General features: G+C 52.3%; 4 protein-coding genes across 4 annotated transcripts; 3 read left to right on the top strand and 1 right to left on the bottom strand.

The window, feature by feature from the left end:
- Positions 1-1,784: 1,784 nt before the first annotated feature.
- Positions 1,785-4,185, top strand: INS49_012605 (uncharacterized protein; the record flags this gene model as incomplete). The annotated part of the gene is made up of 2 exons (XM_043173308.1): positions 1,785-2,092; positions 2,154-4,185. The coding sequence occupies 2 exons, from the start codon at positions 1,785-1,787 to the stop codon at positions 4,183-4,185; spliced, it is 2,340 nt and encodes a 779-aa protein (XP_043022605.1).
- Positions 4,186-6,376: 2,191 nt separating this feature from the next.
- On the top strand, positions 6,377-6,934 carry INS49_012604 (uncharacterized protein; the record flags this gene model as incomplete). The annotated part of the gene is made up of 1 exon (XM_043173307.1): positions 6,377-6,934. The coding sequence occupies one exon, from the start codon at positions 6,377-6,379 to the stop codon at positions 6,932-6,934; it is 558 nt and encodes a 185-aa protein (XP_043022604.1).
- A 1,853-nt stretch (positions 6,935-8,787) lies between these two features.
- INS49_012603 (uncharacterized protein) lies at positions 8,788-9,677 on the top strand (the record flags this gene model as incomplete). The annotated part of the gene is made up of 3 exons (XM_043173306.1): positions 8,788-9,307; positions 9,363-9,536; positions 9,673-9,677. The coding sequence occupies 3 exons, from the start codon at positions 8,788-8,790 to the stop codon at positions 9,675-9,677; spliced, it is 699 nt and encodes a 232-aa protein (XP_043022603.1).
- A 3,181-nt stretch (positions 9,678-12,858) lies between these two features.
- Positions 12,859-14,383, bottom strand: INS49_012602 (uncharacterized protein; the record flags this gene model as incomplete). Its single annotated transcript, XM_043173305.1, has 4 exons — positions 12,859-13,171; positions 13,221-13,558; positions 13,635-14,146; positions 14,206-14,383. 4 exons carry the CDS (start codon positions 14,381-14,383, stop codon positions 12,859-12,861), a joined length of 1,341 nt encoding a protein of 446 aa, XP_043022602.1.
- Between the last annotated feature and the right edge of the window lie 1,333 nt (positions 14,384-15,716).

Here is a 15,716-nt window from a genome sequence, read left to right as displayed (position 1 = left end):
TGGCCCGTAGCCTGCACGTTGGAGTTAATGACATGAGGGACGAACCGACGCTTCGAATTGGCAATTGCGAACCGCCCAGCTCGATCCGGGTGGTGAAGAGGTTTGGGCAGGAAGGCGCCTTCTAGGCCTTGCACCTTCTAGGCCTTGCACCTTCTAGGCCTTGCACCTTCTAGGCCTTGCACCTTCTAGGCCTTGCACCTTCTAGGCCTTGCACCTTCTAGGCCTTGCACCTTCTAGGCCTTGCACCGTCTTCATTGTGTCGATGGGTGCACAGTCAGCAGCTTATCTTCCGTGTTCGGGAACTCCTTGAATACGGTCATCATACGAAGCGAGGGAAAGAGCATTCAGCCAGCGCTGCCAGTCAGAGCATTACGGTAGGCTACCTAGGTACCTAGGTACCTAGAAACACACACAGGTCAACGGGTCAGTCAATCTACCCAGTAGGTATTCGCAGCAATTCAACCAATAATGGTCCTGTTGTATAGTATGGGAGGCCCTGGCTTGGCCCAATTCATGCGAGCAGAGCCGGACAGAATTGGACGTCATTTTCGACGGCGTCCGTGTCGTACAGTTGAATGGGCTTCTTTTCTTCTTTCTCTCCAACGGACCTAAACAGGCAGGAGACTGGGAGAGAGGCTACCTCGAAAGACCATATTGCCTCGAGACTGCCTGTTGTCGACAACAAAGCCAGCCAGCCACGGCCAGTTGCTCTTTCTTGGTGCACAACCTTATTACCGGTACCTGCAGCTCTAGACGGCCACCACTCATGTACCTACATTAGCCATGAGGCTTGGCTGGTGGGGCCAGTACCTTGTGGTCCCTGCAAAGTTGCGTGGCTTTGGAAGTAGCGCCCCGCCAAGCTCGACCCCTTTCCTATCAGGCGCTACTGCTGGGGTTCAGTGGCGCCCGTAATCTGCATTCTCTAGCCAATGCCATGGCCCCCCAATGACCCCGGTTCCATGGGCCCCTTTTGATTGCGACTTCCAAATGGGTCCGTCCCCCTTCCTTCTTCCTTACTGTGCTAACGAATCTAACCTGCCCTGCCTCCGACCCCGACTCGCTTTCTCCTCTCCCCCATCTTCACCTTTCGACGATCTGATCTGGTCCTGATCCTAACACCCAGCCCGTCCGTCGACAAACAACACGACCCGGGCGAGACACACACGCCAGCGGCCATTTCCTACCGGCCATCTTCCCATCACATCCCCATTCCCTTTCTACCCGCCGCCCATTTTCTCAACACCAGTCTACTTTTACTTTACTCCCTTTGGTATAATCCACCACTTACCATCAACACAACCCACAATCATTTGGATCGAGGCGCTGCTCCCCGTTGAACCGGTCTCGCCCTCTGTCAAAGGGCATATTTCCCTGTCTGCCAGCCTGCGACGCCCGCACGAACCAGAGGAATCATCAACCAAGAGAGTGGCCACCCGCTGCGCCTCCTCGTGATTCGCAAATTAAACGAGACACATTCACTTCGACAACCGCCTTCTTGAAACCCCCATCCTCGACCTTCCCAAGCCCGTCGAACGACCCGACCGACCGACCGATCTCACCAGCCGTCACGACCTCGGACCTGGAACCCATTCCTTCTTTGATGTCGACTTAAACCCATACAGACCCTCGCTTCCCTCTCTACTCGACCGCTGGAACACGGTTCGACCTCACGAGGCACAAATCCAACGCCGACGGCTCACGCCCCACGGGCTACCCTTTTTCTTCCACGCCCTCTGGGCTGCCGCCACCTCTCGCTACGCCGTGTTGCCTTGCATCTCGTCAAGATGTGGTTCTCTCCAAGGACCCCGTTACTACTTCTCGCCTCCGCCGCCGCCTTTTTGCAGCCGACGGCGGCAGAGCAACTGCTGCAGTCCAGTTCTTTGAATACCTGTCAGGATAACTCAGGATTCACAGCCAGTCTCTTCAATGTCGCCTACACACCGGCCAACGGCACCGCCATGATCGACATCGTGGCCGTCTCGTCCATCCAAGGAAACGTTCTCTTCGACGTATCAATCACAGCCTACGGCTACCAAATTATTCGGCGACAAGTCAATCCATGTGACATTGGTCTTGCTGGATTGTGCCCCATGTATGTATCCTAGCGCTGAAGCCCTGTTTGCAATTAGGAGATACTGACGTGCCTCACAAAGGACCGCGGGTAAAATTCCACTCACTTTCAACTTGGATGTTGGCGACGAGGCCGCCAAGCAAATCCCCGGAATCGCATACACTTTCCCCGACCTGGACGCCAAAGTCAAGGTGTTCATCAACATGACGTCCGGCGACCAGGCCAACACAAGTGTTGCCTGTGTTGAGGCTGACATCTCAAACGGAAAGACAGTTGATCTGATCGGTGTGAAGTGGGCTACCGCTATTGTCGCTGGCCTGGCACTGGCCTCGTCCGCCGTCATTTCTGGCCTGGGACATTCGAACGCGGCTTCCCATGTTGCCGCAAACGCATTGTCACTTTTCAGCTACTTCCAAGGTCAGGCCATGATCGGCATGACCTCGGTTCCTCTTCCTCCGATCGTGCAGTCATGGACTCAGGATTTCCAGTGGAGTATGGGTGTCATCCGCGTCACCTTCATGCAAAGCATCTTCACTTGGTACCAACGTGCTACGGGAGGAACGCCATCAACACTGTTTGACTCTCTGAGCACAGTTTCCGTGCAAGTCGAGAAGAAGAAGCGATCACTGGACATGGGGGCCGAGATTTCAATGAACTTGTTCAGGCGTGGGGTTTCCATGATGCCTCGCGCTGTCGCTCAGATGCCACGAGCCGTCGCCGAGGGTGCTTCAAAACTCTTGAAGAGAGGCAACATCACCAACTCCAGTGGCAGCTTCGTCGTGTTCGGCATCCAGCGTGTCGCTTACAGAGCTGGTATCGAGTCGACCAACCTGTTCATGACCGGACTGACCTTCTTCTGTTTCTTTGTCGTGATCACCATCCTGGGAGTCGCCGCCTGGAAGGGCTGGTGTGAATTCGCTGTCAAGCACAAGTGGATGAAGAGTGACACTTTTGTGGACTTCCGAAATGGGTGGTTCACCGTTCTCAAGGGTATTCTCTTCCGCCTCACCTTGATCGGATTCCCTCAGATGACCATCTTGTGTCTATGGGAGTTTACTCAGAAGGACTCCGCCGCGGAAGTCGTCCTCGCTGTCTTCTTCTTCTTCGGCATGCTGATCACCCTGGGCTGGGCATCATCGAAAGTTATCAGGATTGCACGACGCTCCGTTGTTATGCACAGGAACCCGGCGTACATTCTGTTCTCTGACCCTCAGGCTCTGAACAAGTGGGGCTTCCTCTACGTTCAATTCCGCGCTTCAGCCTATTACTTCATCGTGCCTAGTCTGACATACCTGCTGCTCAAGGGCATATTCATTGCTTTTGCGCAAAACAGCGGTACTGCCCAGGCCATCGCCTTCATCATCCTGGAGGCCGGAGCTCTCATCGGTGCCAGTGTCCTGCGACCATGGATGGACAAGAGCACGAACTCTTTCAACATCTCGATTTGCGTCATCAACTTCCTCAACTCCATCTTTCTGCTGGTCTTCACCGATGTCTTCAACCAGCCGGCCATTGTCACTGGTGTTGTTGGCGTTATTCTCTGGATTGCGAACGCCGTCTTCGCGCTTGTCTTGCTCCTCATGTTGATCGTAACCACAGTCATCGTTCTGATCCGCAAGAACCCCGATGCGAGATACCAGTTCATGGCCGACGACCGAGCATCATTCATGAAGTCTCAGACGCAGCTGAACACGACGACTGAGTTGGACGCCCTTGCAGCAACTGCCCGAGGTGACAAGCAAGGATACAAGGCTGGATTTGACATGGACGAGGACAACGAGTCGATATCATCCGACTCGATGAAGCGACGTACGGACCCATCAAACATGCAGGCGCCTCAACAAGCAAACTCGCCACTGGCGCAGCCTAACTACCGCGAACCACCCCGCTCACCGGTGGACCCCTCCGTACCGCTGTTCCCAGCAGATGGCCGGAGAGGGACCCCCAACTCCCAACCCGACTACAGCGGCTACAACAACGGAGGACAATACCTGCGTCAACAACCGAGCGGCTCTTCAATGGGTCCGGGCTCCTTTACTGGATCATCCTCCAACCTATCAGCCCACCAGGGCCAAAACAATGCCGCATATCGGGGCCAGAACAATGCCAGGTAAGAACCGATGCATGAGTCGACGGTGCAGCAGATGAAGCTAACACTCTTTTAGTCCCTGGCAACGAGGTGCGGGTTACGAACATTAATGATATTGGATTTCGATACAAGCTAGCAAGGCTGGTGTCGGGATTGCCGTTCACGACGACATGGAATTCTTGGGCCTCGTACTTTTCTTGATATTTGATCATCACTTTACCATTAGAGTGGTTCTTTACTTCTATGCCAGCTGAGGGGTCAGCATGGGAACCTACTCTGACCAAATATCCTCCACCCCGCTGCCGGCTGACGATATTGCATCAATCGACTTTCCATATCTTTCCGACCTTCCTCACACATTCCTCTGTCCGGGACGAAAGAACCCGGACCCCTTTTCATCACTTTTGAGGCCTTCAAAGGTCCATCTACAGTACCCCCAATTCCCTCTGTTATCAAACCAAATCATAGGGAGCATTTGGAATGGCGTCCAGGAAGTTACGGACTGGAGGGAACCAGAGATCCACAAGAGAGGCCATCATACCCGATCGATCAATATAAATATTATTGCAACCAGTTACATGCGCCCTACCACCGCAGTCGAGCGAATTAAGGGCAGTGGAGCCAGGATCGTCGACGCCGTGAGAAGCCCTGGCGCGCCGACTGATAAAGTCTTGCGGAGATGCGCACGGGGCAGGTACATAGGAGGCAGTGATTTTGCTGGCGTAAGGGGCATTACGGCCAATCCATCTTGGACCGATTTGTATGGGAAGTGAGAAACCGAAGGGGGTGCCTCCGCCGCTGAGCGTGCGAGGAGATCGCGTGCTACGTCCTGCCCGAATGCTGCCGCGTGTTTGATTCGTGTCTTTTGAGTTGGCTGCATGTGCGGCTGGTGGTAGATCAGCATAATTAATCGACTATTTTGAAAGACAACACACTTCGTTTATGACGTCTTCTCTGTGGAAAGCCCTGGTCCCTCCCCAATGTTGGCTTGTTGAAGGTCGAATTGGACTTGGTGGCATTCCGGGGGGATGGCCTTCTCTCGCGCCTTTATCAAGAGAACGGATATTCGCACCCGCGAAAACGGAGGGTACACCCGTACATCGCCAGCATCAACACCCACGCCTAATTCGCACACTTAATTCATACACTAAATGCTTACACCTAATACTATATACCTAATTTATGTAAGTATTAAAGTATATAAGTGTTGGGTGTATAGGTTTATAGGTGTATTGATTTATAGGTGTATGAGTGTTAGGTATTTGGGTGTTGGATGTAGGGTGTGTAGGTGTATGAGTGTCAGGTATGTGGGTGTATGGGTGTGTTACTGCGTGTAAGTGTGTAAATAGGCCTGAGTGATACACGGGTGCACCCTCCATTTTTACGGGTACGAATATCCGTTCTCTTTAACAATAGCCCACCACGGTGTTTCCCATACGTAGCGTAGCTACATGTCTCCCCCGGTCGGATGTACCGGATTTTTGAAATACCAAGTCGATGATAACAATCATCGTGAGTCCAGGGTGTGCAAGGCGTGGAGTCTCACTGTTCTGCATCGACGGATTTGGCTCCACAGCTTCCATGCCCGGCAAAAAAACTGAACTTTTTGGTGGACAACATACCCACGCATAAAGCTGAATTTAAACGTTCAAGTCTCAATATATCCTATGCCAGTCTTTCGTGACACTCACGTTGTATGGCTCTCGGTATACGCATTGCATGAGGGAAGAATCCAGCTTCGGACGTCTGCCAAGGCGAAGACCATGGCCTGGCGTGTACAACAGTAGAGGGAAAAGTGAAACATGTTTTCTCATCATACCAAGAACTACAAGTATGGCTCAGGATGTATACCAGTACAATGTTGACTGGTTTGTTCAGGAGCAATTGTTGCCGGCTGCAGACATCCAGGGTCATTTGCATTTTATATTACCTAGGCTGCCCAACGAATTTTCATCCGGCACAAGCAAGCTGTCACACAACATGCTCTCTGCGACGTCTCTGACAAGACATACAGTAGATATTGCCCTTGTTGTACGGTTTTGTCTGTCAGATGCAGGACTGACTGCTCGGCTTCGGCGATTCGATGGTTGCCGAGGCGAGTTTATTATGGAGAATGGAAACCTCGATGGCGTAACGCTTCCCCAACCTCTGCCATTGAACCTTCGCACCTCGTCATCTCATTTCTCCAAGGTGTCCAGCCATCGCCAACCACCGCCATGACAGCCATTGAATCACAGAGTTTCGAAGACATCAGGGCCATCAAGGCCCTGATCCAGGCCTTCTTCGACTCCATCAACGCCGCAGACACAAAGGCCCTCAAGTCCCACTTCCTCCCCGCGGCCAACCTCACCATCATCCGCCAAGACCCGCCCCTGCCGGCCGACCCGGAACAGAGGGCCGACGCCGCCCGGGCTGGTGATGATGAGAAGCTGACGGTCGTGATCCGCACCAACATCGAGCAGTTCGTCAAGCTGATCGACGACGGGGAGAAGAGGAGGGAGGGCCAGCCCCCCGGGCCCGCCCTGCACGAGAGCCCCGACCTGGACGCCACGGACGTCAAGGTCGACGCGCTGTTCGCCGTGGCCTGGAGCCCTTTCCGGGTCACCTTTGACGGCGTGCTGCACCACTACGGGACCATGGTCTACACGGTGGGGAAGACCGAGGCTGGTGCCGCTGGACCAGGCGGCGGGAGGGAGTGGAAGATTGCGAACTTGACGCAGAACTACCGCCGGACGCCTGGTTGGCCCGAGGGGGAGGCGTCGGGTTTCGTGTGAAAGGGGATGGGGATGGGAAGTCATTGCGGGGCGGTGCACCGGCCTTATGAGTGCGGCGGCACCACCGGGTTAGAGTTGGGATTGTTTCTGTTGGAGCCTGCCTCAAGTACAGGATGCACGGAGCGGAGACTGGTTTAAAGTGTGTATTGGTCATTGCGCCTTGTGCTTGGGCGCCGGTAGTAAGACACGAAGCAATATGTTGGAACCATATTCTCTCCGTGGCTTGGACTGTCTTGTCCTGCTCGACGCATCTATGCGTGTGCCGTCGCCGCTGTGTTGTGTTTTCGAATCATCGCCAGCATTGACGTGTCCCGGGTTCGCTTCGTCCAGGTCCGACCACACCTGGAAGCTTTGGAGAAGATCACACATTGGCTTGCATTGCCATCTTCGGTGTTGCTGCTGGGGGTCACCCAACCACGCGGGAGATGTGGATTGGCAGCGGGCGCAAGAAGCCAAGATGGCGGTCTTCTTTGCTGTTTCGACCAGATTCTCTTCAATTCCCAAAAGGTGGCTGTCGATTTGGATATGGATATTGTGGTCAGGAAGCGTCGCACAAGTACTGTGACCTTTTCAGGGATTGAGTGACGCGTACAAGTCGTCCAGGATTTGCAATTGGTACACAAGGTGGGGTTTGGATGACAATGATATTTACTCGAACTCCAGGTTTGACGGCCCATCTCCCGGTCTTATAAAATCATTCCCAAAGTCCTAGTGTCAAAAAAAGGGGATGAAACTGGTGTGTGGGAATGTTCACAGCGAAGCAGTGGATCGCCTGACAGCTGTTAGGAACGGGGCCTAAGATGCGGTGAACGGCCCTCAAACTCGGCCGAGGGAGCTAATTCTTCGGGGAATGTAAGCCGGGCAGTTTGGGGCCGGGCCTCGAACACGCGGCCCTTGCCTACTGGCGAGTATTAACCAAACGGGTCTCTGCCACGGGGAAGCCTGAATTTAGAATGCTTCCGACAGTGCAAGCATATGCGAGGTTCGTGGAGGTGCCGCAGGAGCCACGGTCAACCTTGCCGGTGCTACCTCCCCCTCGGATCATCCGAGTAAGGCGGCGTGCGAGTACCTCGTAACGCCGATTACGCACGTTACTTCGGATGAGGACTGTCATGTCCGCCATGTCTGTCCGTCCCGTCAGCTTTTGGAATCTTGAACTTTCGGGTTGAACAGAGTCGGCTTTTTTGGCGCCCGGACATAGTACAGCCCACGGACTTCTCTTCGCCCTCGGAGACTTCGGTCCCTCCTACCTGGACTAAATGTCAATTCCACATGCTTGCATGCAGCCAGTGCATTGCCTTTGCCTAAGTGCTGGCCATGTCCACATCTAGAGAAACCACAGACTTACCTTGGGAGATTTGATGGTAACGATGTTTGATCGTATGCACTGGTGGTGAGCCAGGGTCGCAGCGTTCTTTGTTGTTTGTTATCAGGCTGCACTCAATGCATGCAAACGCGATCAGGTCAGGCGTGAGGACCGAACCAAATGTCTCTGACGGTCTCAAGAGGCTCTCGGCGTAGTTGTTTGGTGGCAGGACAACACACACACACGGGATATGGTCTCCGCCTAGATCTCCAGGTAGTTCAGACTGCGGCCTGGGTCGTCCTCATCACACTGAACATTGGGAGCCTTCGCTTAATCGCTGTGCCATAGATCACAAAGATGCAACACCCGATTCTGCAGTCTCCCGATCAGTGCGGCAGTTACGGTCACTCCGGAGCAGCAATCGCGGGATGGTCCAACACTCAGAATGTTCCATCACACACGTGTCTCTTGAAAGATAGCGCTTCATGACGAATCTCTGTAAAAAGCATAAATAATCTGCAAATATCCACCATGAAAAGGCGACTCCATGGGCAAAGCATCACGTGTCAGACCAACCGTTCACTTCATCATCCCCTACACCACACTAGCTGAGACGAAATCGACTATCATGACGGCCTCCGCAGGTAACCATATCCTCCAAGTCCGTGTCCTTCTGCTCATCCAGGCTATCTTATACCTCTTGTTCTCGCTGGTCGCAGCCGACTGCTACTGGCCCGATGGGTCAAACGCTTACGACATGCAAGAATGCTATGGCCTGTGCGGTGCAGACGGGCTATGCTGCGCGCCAGGAGACCTCTGCCTGGTGAACCATCTCTGCCAAAGAAACGGACCTGACCATGCGTTGTATCGGGGCGCTTGCAACATGCCGAACTGGACAGAGGCCGCGACATGCCCAAAGGTCTGTGTCAGCGAGAAAGACGGGAACAACGTGACTGGGATACAGATCGTCGAAAACTGCTTCGACGAACCTTTTTTCTTCGCCTGCGATACCACTGGCCTGGGAAATGCCTGTGTAGCCTGGCACGACCCGGTCTTCAGTGTGTCAGGTAGGTCGGCTGGATCACGCAACTGGGGATGAGAGGAGCACTGACGATTTCACAGGATGTGCCAGGGAGTACAATACAGCAGGCAACCCGATACCCGTGACAGCTATGCCATCCTGTTCGGGTGGCAGTGACCCATTGCTGACATCTTCCACGACTTTCGATATCGGCCCTGCCTCGACTTTTACAGATTACGCCGTACCGACTGGCTCTCCAAGTTCTTTTATCAGAGGTGCGTTACAAATCTTACATGGTTCGTATAGATGTTCTCAGTTCAGTGCTCTAAACGGAGAGACAGTGAACCCTTTCAACTCAAATAATGAGCAAATACTCAACGGAGGATCAGCTGGTCCCGCCGCAGCTTCCAGAGTAGGTCTTCACTGGTCATAAAACCTACGCAACTAGTTAAATATTTGAACCAAAAGACAACGTCACCGGGCTCGTCCAATCGTGACGATATCCGACCCGTCGCCATGGGGGCCCCTCACTAAGGCCTCAGTGCCACCTCGTCTGCTGCCGACTCAATTTTGATCCCCTGTCGGCGAAGAGTTTTTCCTAGGTACTTCATGGATCAATAATCTGGCTCCAAGCTACTGCTGCCAAGTTGGTCGGTAATGGAGTAATGCCCTCTTTGCGCTGAGCTATCAGCGAGGTTACAGGCTATGTGAAGGTAGACCAGCGGATCCTGCGTCATTGTATTCGATATTCAGGGACACAGCACACGGGGAAAGGGTGCCTCGTAATACAGAATGATAAAGACCATACCAACTTACGACGCGAGATTGCCACAGAGCCTGGTGGATCGAGATAATTAGCCTGGTGTCGTCTGCTCCACACCCAATGCAAACACCATCCCACGGTGCTGCACGTCCCAAGGAAGCCGTAGGCGATTCGGCAGCATCTTGCGTTTACTCTAATGACACTTCCCGAAGACTACGGCCACGATGCAATAGGATGCTCTGAAAATCCATGCGAAGACCTGTGCCACTGGGGGCTAACACAAAGTGGTTGCCGAGCCGAGGATCTTCTCAAAATGTTGCTGGGTGGCCGGCAGTTCACTCCACGCGAGGCCATTCGCGAATTCATGCTATCATGCCTTTGATGCGACTAAGACCGTGATGAGATGTGTAGTCAATTGGTTGGCGAGAAGAGCCGGCCGAAGATCTCGTGCTAGGCGGAATTGTGGTACTGGATGTAACGTGTCAAATATGCATCGTGCAATGTTGTGTGACAGATCGGGCATATTTCCTGAAAGCAGTAGATGTCACCGAGCGTATATGCGCCGGAATTCCAGGGCGTTGTACTGCATTAGTGGAAATGCACCACTGCCGGTGTTGTGTTCGAACTTCTGTGCCGCTAGGTGCGCAGGATGATTTTTGCCGGCGTTAGGGACATCATCCAAGCCTGCTCTCTATGGCTGCGCTTTTGCCATCAGCTCACTGAACTCTACTGCGACCTCGCTTCATCCTTTTGCTGAACACCCTTTTCTGGATGCGTATCACGGGTCTCCTGCCACCTCAGTCCACGTAGTCTCTCTCGCCAAAGATCGGCGACATCATTTAGCGTCCGATCGAATACCAGAATGGCTCTTTCAATCCTGCTGAAGGCCAGTATGAGAAGGGCACAGTCAGACTATTGAGGCGAAGTGAAAAAAGCCAGACAGCTGGCTCGCTAGGGCCATCCCAATGAAAGAGGTCACGCACACTCATACTCATCTCGGATGGGGATATGTACGGGTTTGACATTATGTTAATTTGAGAAGAACGAGAAAAAATATTTACAATCATGTAAAATGTGTACTGATGAAATCCCTCCCTTTGCTACAAAGCGACCAGCCCGCAACTTTGTGCTTGATTGCCACACACACTCGTATAGATCATGTTTCAGACAGCCGCAACAATACACTCGACGAGGTCGAGAGCACTACTTGTGTGTTAGCATAGGCAGGCTTGGTATCATCAAACCTGAACACACAAGAGCTGGCACTTACCATTCGAGTTTGGCTAGAGTGGAATCTTGGGATATTGCATTCATTGCGCAAGTGGCACCTTGCTCGACACAGTCAAGAATGCCGGGTGGTTGCGTCTGACCGGCCCCCTGGCCAGCTCCACTGTCAGATCCATTGTCAGATCCATTGTCTCCCCCGCTGTCGGTCCCATTCTGATGGTGATGATGAGGTCTAGACTGAGATGTGTGGAGGGAAATGGCCAAGATGACTAGCATTCGGAGTTGCATTTTGCTTGAAGAGGTCCTTTTGAGGTTCGAGATATGTCACGCGCATACACGCTGAAGAATATGCTCTGAGCTCTTCGTATTCGCGTGCTAAACCATTGTACTTATAGTTATGTAGACAAGAGAATGACCGACGTCACCAGAATCTGCTTTACGACGATTCATGTGGAGGGAAGCAGCTGTTGTTGGCGAGAGGTGTCTACATGAGACGTTCACACTAAAGGAAAGAATACATTTTCAAGACGTCCGAAGACGTGAATATTGGAAAGCCCATGGCTATTTGTTAGTCCTACGAATGTTTTCCGCAATCGTGAATTCTGTTACCAAGCAATTTCACTGCCGTACACACCAAGCTCGGAGTATTTGCTAAGATGAGACGATCGCCCCAATCAACACCCCGATGAGTATTCCCAAGCGAGCCCTTTCCCTGACAATGCTGTACCCCGAACCCGGTTAAGGCACGAAATTGTCCGGTACATACCGTGACGCTTCGTCGACCCGAGCTTCATGCAGAAAGGCCCTGCGAGGCCACTCCACTTAAATGCGACCCCGACTGACGACTTCCTCTGTTGTCTTTTCCATCGTCCGATAATTGAGCTGTTCAAGCTTTTTGCCAAGGCTATCGTCCTGTCATTTCTATAGCGTCCCGCATCAGCTGCGCTATTGAGTTGTTCGCAATATATTATCGATCCAATTCGGTGGTCGGCATTCCTCAATGAACCTCGCAATGATGGCGTTGTTAGGTCCATGGACTGTGCTGAAGCCACGTCCAAGTCCTTCATTTATCAGAAGCTCGGAGCCGACATTTTCCACTACGCCTAGGTAATTAATCCATTCGGCACCCATTCATGATCCAACTTGGACACGGCAGTCCCGAGAAGGCATCAGATGCGACACAGGATGAAATTTCAATCTCGCTTCTTGTTCAGGTCCTCCCTGGCAGCAATGTAGTTGCTCAAGTTTTTATTCTTACTGTCTCGCATGCTTTTCAGAGTCATGCTTGTCGGAGCTCGCGCAGTCTTACTGTCCTTGAGATGTGCCTGACCGCCCAAGAAACGGCAACACCATGCGAGCGCCTTCATGCTTACAAAGGTGTCACGGCTAGGGGGTTGGTGAGGCAGAATTTTTGGTACCTGTAAGACAATGCCCTTTCTATTCTCAAAATTGTATGCCAACAATAGCAAAGTCTTGACCTGTTGCAATGAATCTGCATCCCACGAGACTCATCTATGATAAATGCCCACAAAATCTACAATGGCCGGATTCAGCTCAAGATGAACAAGAAAAGTCAAAAACACTCTTCTTCGCTAATATAATGCCACTCAGGACCAATCACCATCGTCGATAATCTTCTCACCACGCTCACCGAGTTCCAAAAGCTCCCTCACAGTCCAAAGCTTGAAAGTGTGGCCAGGCGGTGTATTCGTGTTCTGGAAGGGCGCCTCATTGTGAATATGATCAGCACACTTCTCGTACTTGTCGTAGGCGTACTTCTCAGCGTCATGCTGAAAAACCCATTTGTCGACTTGTTTGAGAACCGAGTCAGGGCTTTTGGCAGCAGCGTCCCAGTCCGTATTATGGAAGTTCTCTCTGTTCCTGAAGCCCATTTTCTGAGCGCAGGTCACACGCTCGAACCTGCCAGAGCGGTCAGCCGGATCAAATTGAACGGTTGCGTGAAGCCTACCTCAGTTTGTTCTGGACTCTCAGGGCCAGGGAGGGCTCGTCCTTCCCACTTATATGGAGCAAAGCCGCGAGGGAGAACGCATCCTCGAGTGCCATCGTCGCACCGCTGGCTGATGTGGGAAGGAATGTGTGGGCTGAGTCGCCAATCTGGACTACCCTGGCTTTAGGGGAGACCCATGACTCCCTGGGGTTGCGCCACATGAGCTTGAAGTCCACAACTCCGTCAGAGGGAGTCACTTTGATGAGCTCATTGATCCATGGCGCCCAGCCCTCGACGAAAGGGAGGGTATCCCTAGGGTCAGCAGGCTTGGCCCAGTCCTCGGAAGATTTTCCAGTGTCCTAGGGCACATCCCCGGTCAACTCTGTTTAAGCACAACAGGCAGGAGGCACCCCGGGGGGGGGACTAAGTTTGGACAGGACTTGCCTTGTGTGTGAGCATCCAAATGATGTCTTTGTCCGTTTTCCCCAGGACGATATGGGCTCCAGGGCCAAAATACCGGCGAGAGTCAACTCCCGGGTATCCTTCCGCGATCAACGGGTTCTGCATTGCCAAATCCAGTGGGAAGGTAGTTCGGTATATGGCAAAGCTGGAGCTGATCGGCTCTTCCTTGGTGCCCGATATCAGCCGCCACGAACGGGATCCGATGCCGTCTGCGGCGACAGCGACGTCTGCACTGAGGCGCTCCCCGTTTTCGAGCACAGAACCGCCCTCGGTGTCGGTCTCGAAGTAGTCCACTGCTTTGGCAGCGTGGCGGATGGGGATGCCAAGGCGCAGTGCATACTGGTGCAGATAGTGGTGGAATACAGCTCGGCTCATGCCCAGGCCTTCCCCCAATACGCCTATGTAGCTTCCATCATACTTGTACGCGAAACCGGGCCACTGCTTCATGGAGGGCAGAACAGAGTCCCCAATACCGATAATATCACCTGGATTATATGTTCAGCTGCCAATAGTGCAGAAAACCAAGGGAATATTTTCCGCCTACCATAGTCTTCGATGTTTGGTCGACGGTCGATAATGCGAATGTCGTGACCCTTGCGGTACGCTTCGATCGCAAAACCAAGTCCTGCACTACCACCACCTACGATCAGGATAGATAAACCTGATGAAGGTTGCCGTTTGATGGGCTCTGCGCCGTCGAGTCTGTTTGGAGTTCCGGCCATCGTGGAAGGTTTCAGGTTCACTTTTGTGAATAGGGTAGGATGTTGTCGGGTCTCTGTGATGCAGATGATGAATGAATTTACAAGAGTTATGGACCATGAGGATACAGTCATTTATATTGAAGCAGTCCAGTGAACTGTGAGATCGTGACCCAAGCATTGTAGCCAGCTCGGAGTCATCAACGGCCCCTTTGGCAACAGACACGGGGTTTTCGGGCCTCTAGGAACCACATGTTGGACTCACTTGAGTAAGGGCTCTTGGATCACTTGCGCATCACTTGTATTCCGGTTGGCCGTCAAGAGTGCATCAGTGCATTCCTTCTGTCGACCAGCAACTGACGGATTTACGAATCGCTGAAGCAGCAACATCTCATTGGGAACGCATATGCAGTGGCAAATTCATCGTCTTTGGCCATACAAGGCCTGCCCACACTTGGAGACATAGTCAAAATAAAGGAAGAGGCAAACAGTTTTGCTGAGATCAATATCAGAGCATAATTACGAATTGTATTACCTGCATACGTGTTAGAAGACCGGCCGGATTTGCTCTGCGGAAGGACGTGCTTGTTCTGAACGACTTGAATCTTTCAAAAGCTGAGAAATCGTACCCGTCAATGCGTGGGAGGCAGACCCTATAGGCATTGTCTGTAGTTGGGGGGAGTACTGATAGTGATAGCATCACCAGGGCTCTGTTTCTGCTATGCTCAAGTTTTGGCTGGAGAAGCTGCGGTACAGATATCTTTCGATGGAAAATTTTGAAGACTCAAGAAAGTGAATTTGTCTTCGCCTTATGACTAGACATACGTAATTAGATACATATCGCACAATGTCGTTCCAGCTCCCTCGACCCGGGCGTACCAGGCGTCTAAAGCTGATGATCTGCGTATCACTACTTCGGTGGGTCATTTCACGTCTATCCTTCGGAGATAACCCGACGTTTTGTACTAAGAATGACACACCCACAAGTCTAGAAGCCTAGGTGCGTCGATTAATGCGCTCCGGTTTTTACAGTCTAATTCGGTCGATTTGGGCGATGATCAACATTGAGATCACTGAATGCTCGTCTTGGGCACACATGACTTACTTCTCATTCAACCAATTTACGTGGATAGGAGGTATGTATCCCAACTTTAAGTTTTCAGTGACTAGGAAATTTGACATCACTTGTGATGATCTAGATTGTACGTCCAATTCGCAGTCACGGCCAGTCTCACAACGATGGCCTCAAAAGTATCAGCTTGTAGAGAATTTCACGTTCTGTAAAGCTCCAAACCCTAACACAAGAAGCAATCCTGGTCCCAACTAGCATGAGAATTCGAAACAGATGAACGTTCAA

This window comes from Diaporthe citri (assembly GCF_014595645.1).
Source record: "Diaporthe citri strain NFHF-8-4 chromosome Unknown scaffold_6, whole genome shotgun sequence".
Taxonomy (NCBI): Eukaryota; Fungi; Ascomycota; class Sordariomycetes; order Diaporthales; family Diaporthaceae; genus Diaporthe; species Diaporthe citri.
This window is presented reverse-complemented; position numbering and strand designations above follow the sequence as displayed.